This window comes from Notolabrus celidotus, chromosome 12 (assembly GCF_009762535.1).
Source record: "Notolabrus celidotus isolate fNotCel1 chromosome 12, fNotCel1.pri, whole genome shotgun sequence".
Classification (NCBI taxonomy): domain Eukaryota; kingdom Metazoa; phylum Chordata; class Actinopteri; order Labriformes; family Labridae; genus Notolabrus; species Notolabrus celidotus.
In genome coordinates, this window is record NC_048283.1 from 34391805 (window position 1) to 34398625 (window position 6821).

Consider the following 6821-nt stretch of genomic DNA (forward strand, 5'->3'; position numbering starts at 1 on the left):
ATACTGGAAGGCTCTCCACCTGAACTAAACCCGGGTGAAAATGTCAGGTGAAGTATTTCCTGTGTTTCCATTGAGTGTGGAGTTTTTGGCATGCTTTCAGGAAGTAATCCGCAACATGTCAACTACCTCAAAAATGCTGCTGACAGCTCTGGTACAAGCTTCAATGCTCTCAATTCAGACCTCCATCAAGCCTTTGAGTCACCCGGTTGCATTGTAACACTTACTTTGGTATATTTGTTGTTGTGTAGCAGCACTCACTTGAGCTTTCTGGTTGCAAGGCAGATCAAATGTGAGCCTTTTTGGGTCAAAAGATGTTTTTCTACCAGAGGAACTTTACCCCGGAACTACGTGCGTTTCGACCGGTGGACCCAGGGTCTATATTAAGTTCAGGGGTAGATAATCTCCCCCCTAAAAAGCCCCTGCTAGGAGTGTAGTACTTTTCAAAGGTCCTGGGACTTTCGGGGGGCAGGGCCTGCAATGCTGAACGTGTCTGATTGGTAGATTAACCACAGTGTTTTTATTCCTCCCTCCGTCCACAATAACATCACACACATCTGTGATTCTCTTGATTTCTCTTTCTTTCATTAGTTTTTATTTGTTCTATCTTTTTTGTATGTGTGTGTACTTTTCAAAAGAAGAAGCTGTGATTCTCTTGATTTAGCAGCTTGTAACAGTAGTCTTCTCTCAGCCCACCGTGAATGCGTCTCTCCTCCCGGTGTTCTGGTTTTAAAAGTGACCCTGTAAACTGGAGACCTTCAACTGAACGTGTCAGTGTTTGTGGAGTTTACACAGCTGTTGAAACACAGAGGGAGTTCCTGGGAATGCAAACTAGTTTAGTTTTTATTTAGATTTCAAAATATCCTCATCAGATATTTAATGATGGTCTAAAGACGTTTATGAGGGATGCATCCGGCTGAGAGTCTCCAGTTAACAGGGTCGCTGTTTAAACCAAAACACCGGCCGATCTCTGCCACGGCTTTTTGAGTTCAAAAGGATTTTAAAGCCGTGTTGAAACATCTTTGCTACTCGCGCTTATCTCCTCTCACGTGTTGATTCAGTGAATCCATCTGTGATGAAATATAGCACCATCTAAAACAGACCAGCTGAGTCTCTTCATGCTAACAGGCTAACTGTTGTGTTGCTCATAATGATACCTGCCTGTCCGTCTGCTTCTATGGTGTCATCTGTGATGAAATATAGCACCATCTAAAACAGCACCAGCCGAGTCTCTTCATGCTAACAGGCTAACTGTTGTGTTGCTCATAATGATACCTGCCTGTCCATCTGCTTCTACGGTGTCATCTGTGATTAATGGCATTCGTCTTTGATTTACTGCCCTCTACTGGTCTGGTGGTGTAGTGCATTTACTTTTTTTTTTTTTCATTTCTCGTTGTCGAAACGCAGACAACAATGGGGGCACAGGAACCTTTTAGTTCAGGGTAAAGTAGTTCTGGGGGCTGAAAGACCCCTGAACTCTTGGTCGAAATGCACCTAAACTGAAGACAAAAGGTAAAAATCCTGACATATTTCCTCAATATTTGCAGCAGTTGAAATGCCATTAAGAAATAGGTTTGGCAAATAATGTCGTATTTAAGTGACAATTGCATTCAAGGTAGCTTTAAAGAAGACACTTCAATCTCTACTGCTCCTGTAGTTCTGCAGAGAAGCCAACAATAACTGTGTGGGGACCATTGGGCTTTCACTGGTAATTTAATCAGAATGTGTGGGATTGAAAGAGGAATACAAACACATGTGCTGATAACAGACACTGTCTGGAGACACACAGACTGTTGAGTGTTCACTGTCTTGTTATGGCTGTCACACACAGACACTTACCTTATCGTTGACCTCATGTTCACGTTGATGCTTCTGTAGTTGGCTCTCAGTGGTGAAGTTCTGGGAGCACATTGTGCACTTCTTGTCCTTGAGCTCTCCATCGCTGAAACTTTCCCCTTTGGAGTCACTGGGATCTGCATCTATTGAGAAGCACAGCAGAGAGTATTTCAATGTCCTCATTTGACACAAGTGACCCTAAACAGACAAGAAGAGCTGAAGTAGATTTGAAGCAGCAATCCTCATTCATTTCACAGGTGTTGACTAATGTTTTCATTTAAACCGTCTACATCCAAACTGTGTGTTTTTATACTCCTTATTATTTCAGGGACTTCTCCTTAATAATAAAAGTGTTGGTGAATGATTATGTGACTATACATCTATAAGAATCATGCTTTTCTCAAACTGGGTTTGGAATGAAGCAAAAGACATCACACACAGTCAGATATGAATTTTAACACACTGGTCTATGTTCAATAAACCTCTCTCATCATGGGCAACGTGAGGTCTCTGGATAATAAGATGGACGAGCTAACAGGACTAGCCAGGAGTCAGGCGGGGTTTCAGGAATGTAGCATGGTGTGCTTCATGGAAACATGGCTGCATCAGGATATTCCCGACCACAACGTCTCCATTGACGGCTTCCAGACTGTCCGGGCAGACCGGGATAGCAGCGAGAGCGCTGTGGGCCTCCGACCATATTATCTGCACAGGGAGATCTCACATGTCATACTGGTAGCTGTTCACATCCCCCCTCTGCCAACCCGACTACAGCGTCCAACGTTCTCAACGCTGCCATAGCCAGACTCCAGACAATACACCAGAGTGGCCTCTTCCTGATCTCCAGACAGACCACCAGAGTGCCCTCTTCCTGATCTCCAGACAGACCACCAGAGTGCCCTCTTCCTGATCTCCAGACAGACCACCAGAGTGCCCTCTTCCTGATCTCCAGGCAGACCACCAGAGTGCCCTCTTCCTGATCTCCAGACAGACCACCAGAGTGCCCTCTTCCTGATCTCCAGACAGACCACCAGAGTGCCCTCTTCCTGATCTCCAGACAGACCACCAGAGTGCCCTCTTCCTGATCTCCAGACAGACCACCAGAGTGCCCTCTTCCTGATCTCCAAACAGACCACCAGAGTGCCCTCTTCCTGATCTCCGAGGACTTCAACCATCTATTTATTTTCTACTACTTTTCTATAACTTATTGTGTATAGAGCAACTGTAATGACTCATTTCCCCCCCATGGGATACATAAAGTATTTCTGATTCTGATGAAGAGAGTGAGGTTCAGAATGTGGACATGCATCCACACTTAATTCACTCAGTGTTCCCATCATAACATGTCATTTCCAGATGTTTTCTTAAGATCTCATCTTATATCTCATCATCTTTCTCACAAAACAATGTTGCCTTTCATTTAGTAATCAGTGAATTTTAGCTATTTCCTCTAGATCAGGGTTTTTGAACTTTTTGGGGCCAGGGACCCCTCACAGGTGAGAACATTTTCCAAGGACACCCTCATAATTGTAACATAGATTAAGCACATGTTTACTACCATTTGCACTCTTAGATACCCTGGAACTATTTGTATTGTAAAACTTATCCATCTAAATACTTCAGACCTATTCCATAGTGATACACATATAACACTTCAATTTGAATCAATACCACTTGTATACTTTAAAACAGAGGGTCATTTTATTCCTTGTGAACTCAACATGACAGCATTTTTACTTTTCAAGTAATTGATCTTAAAAGCTTTCAGGAAATTAACAGTAGCAGGACTGGCATATTCCTTCGAGCCACTAGATAAGAAGCCTTCTGCTCTTTCTCTGAAGTTGTGGTCAGGTTCTCCGTTTTCTGGCGGATGTATTCCTCCCTCTTTCGCTGGAAAAGTCTTTAGTTTAATTGCTCTTATATTCCTGGTGCTTTGTGATCAGATGTCGCTTTAGCTTGGCTGGCTTCATAGCTTCGTTCGCTAGCATCTGAAGACACATGACGCATTTTGGTCTCCCTCTCAATAAATCCAAACTGTATACCTGTCGTCATATTGTTTTAATTTAGCTAGCTTGGGCTTAGCATCGCTTGGCGATGTGAACTGATCATTGCTGAAAATGGTCCTCATCTGTATATATGCTGTTTTAATGACACAGCACCATTTTATACTTTATTAGAAACGTATCATCATTATTTCACGGACCCCCACGCTATGGTTTGCGGACCACCAGGGGTCCGAGGACCTCACTTTGAGAACCACTGCTCTAGATCACAACTCGTTTCTGTTTTCATTTCTGGATAACAGGATCATTTTATGTTATCTAAACAACAAAACAATTCAATGATCACTGTTATAGACCAGATCACAACATGCCATGCTGCTATTGCCCACATTAATGAGGTTAAGTGAAGTCTATTTCGATGTTTATGTGCATTTGCAACTCTGGGGATGCCAGTTCTGATAATCTGAAGATAGTAGATATCTTAAGGAAACTGACATGAAGTCATTATGATGAAAATGAAATAAGTCCACTGTATGGATGCATGCAGGCTTAGGGCTTTCGTACTAAAAATGCAAAAGGATGATATCATCAGAGGCGGAGCTAGAGGGGAGGCCGGGGTAGCACCGGACCCCCCTGGAATCTGATTGGACCCCCCAGGTGCCACTCCAAATGATTGACATGACACGTTACCGCATGTCATGACAGAGTGGTCTAGACCTCCTATGTTTGTAAAAGCATCTTGAGATAACGTTTGTTGTGATTTGACGCTATACAAATAAAGATTGATTGATTTATTGATTGATTGAAAGGAGCCAGTTGTATTTGAAATTGGTGAGGCCTGTTGACTGCTAAGTCCCTCTTGTACAGTAGTTGGCGCTATGTACCACAAAGAGCTGTAATCCACCTTACTAGGAGAAGAAGAAGAATCGCCACAGAAGAGGAGTAAGATTTGAACCATAGACTGTATAAAATATGGACATAGGCTGTTTCCGAAACGGCCTGCTACATACTACTTACTAATGTAGTAGGCAGTAGGTATTGCTGAGCCAGACTTCGCTGGATTTCCGGTTTCGGAAAGCGGAAGTAAACAACGGCGAAGCCGATAAATAAAAAGCTTATTTAGCATCCATTTATGATTTAAAAAGTTAGGAAGTGGTTTATATGTAATTTGATAATTTTCACAGCACCCAAAAATGGATTTCCTCCCGTCAAAAAATGAGGAAAAAGAAAAAGCAGAACGAGCGCTGTGCATTATGGGAAACAGTACGCGAGGCAGACTGGTCCGATGCCACTGAGATATTTTCCCGAATCAGTAGACATCCGGGGAGTTTTGGCATACTGCAGATTTTGCTCTTGTTCACATACTACTTACTACATACTGAATTTTTGACATATCAGTACGTACTGCTAGTATAGTAGGCGATTTCAGAAACAGCCATAGTATCCGTGATGTCACCCATCTGTTCCTGAGAGCTGTTTGGAAGCAAATCGACGGCGGCAGCCATATTGGAAATGCGGAACTCAACCAGGCAGAGTGTTACATAGTGTGAGCCTCTTAGCCAATGGCTGTGTGTTCCCGATTGGGAGTCACGTCAGTCATGTCCTTATTTGGGCAAAAACTTGTAATCTTAATATCTTCTGAACCGTCACATTAGAAACAAATTCACCCCCGTACAGTGTGTGCCGATAGAGGGATTAACTTCGTAGGGCCAAGCTGTTTTTTGAACCAGGCTGTAAACATGTTTATTAATGCTGCAAAGATCGTCTTTTTCCCATTCATGTCTATGTGGTTTCCTGTGTTTCTGCAGCCAGCCTCAAGCGGATTCTCGATGTATTGCAGTTTATAACACTTCCACATGGGCTTCATGTTTTGAGACCGGAAGTTGCCGCTTGATTGGAACTAGAGTCAAACAGTAGAGTCAGTTGGTGATCTGGAGCGCCTTCAGCCAACAGAGATGAGCAAAGTAAGAAGACGAAGAAGAGGAGGAGGATAATCAGCGGTGATGGACAGTAAAATCCTTTTTCTAAAGTAAGTTTCACAGTGGTTTCCTAATGAGTCACTGTCTAAAGTCACTTTGTGTTCAGATAGGAGATCGCTTTGCTACAAGCTACGTGTATAAAGCTAACGTTAACGTTACATCTCATGGCGTCAATAGATGACTAGCGTCAGCTCCCAACGGCCGCTCAACAGCGCTAACGTCTACATTTAATTCAGGTTGCCACTTATATTTAGGTGTTTCTTCAATGATTTTAGAGGAATGAAACTAGCAGATAATCAGCCAGCTAGCTGTTTCATGCTCTGTTGGCTTAAATGAAATGTAATGTGAAGATGCTAGCTAGCATGTCAACTAGCTGAAAAGTTTGAATATTAAACTTACATCTACAGCGGTCTATTTGCTCTGACATGTTTTAGGCTGGAAGGGGAGATTTAATAACAGTGTGATTGTAAGTGATGCCAGGAGTAACAAGACAGGCTTATCTTTTCATAGGGTCAGACAGAGAGATACATTGCAAATTACATACACAAATCTCAACCCGTGTGTTTAATATAAGGGGGTACACATGTTTAGATGTGAATCAGTTAAAGGTGTTACACACAGCGGAGATGCTCAGCTGCGGCTGTGGCTGTGCATCAGGTCTCTACGAGCGCTTTTTAAAGAGGATCAATACGCAACTACTGCCAACAACAACACGAACATGAAAGGTTCACAACTTTAAACAGGACATTTCCACCTTTAGATACAAAGCCAACAGACTGGTGGGAATTGGTTGTACGCTACGTTTGCAGACCAGCAACATCAGAGCCGTCTGAGCTTGTCTGCAGCTGGACTGATTCTGACCTGGTTACGCTCCCAGCGGACACCTGATCGAATACACATGTTTATTACATGTTATACATGTTCATTTTTCTCAATAAGAACGAGTAGACAGAAAACTGGACTCTGTGAGTCTGAAGTACTTTTCTGTTAGTATTATGAGCCTTCA

The 6821-nt window shown here is 42.8% G+C and overlaps 1 protein-coding gene across 2 annotated transcripts in view; it reads right to left on the reverse strand.

The window, feature by feature from the left end:
• Positions 1 to 6821, reverse strand: part of LOC117822866 (zinc finger protein 236-like) — a 132464-nt gene that overhangs the window by 102773 nt on the left and 22870 nt on the right. For both annotated transcript variants that reach the window (XR_004633266.1, XM_034697795.1), the window contains exon 2: positions 1837 to 1976. Coding sequence is in view for 1 of the 2 variants with exons in the window: in XM_034697795.1 (XP_034553686.1) it covers positions 1837 to 1976 (140 nt within the window). In the remaining variant the exon portion in view is untranslated. The remainder of the gene's footprint in view (positions 1 to 1836; positions 1977 to 6821) is intronic.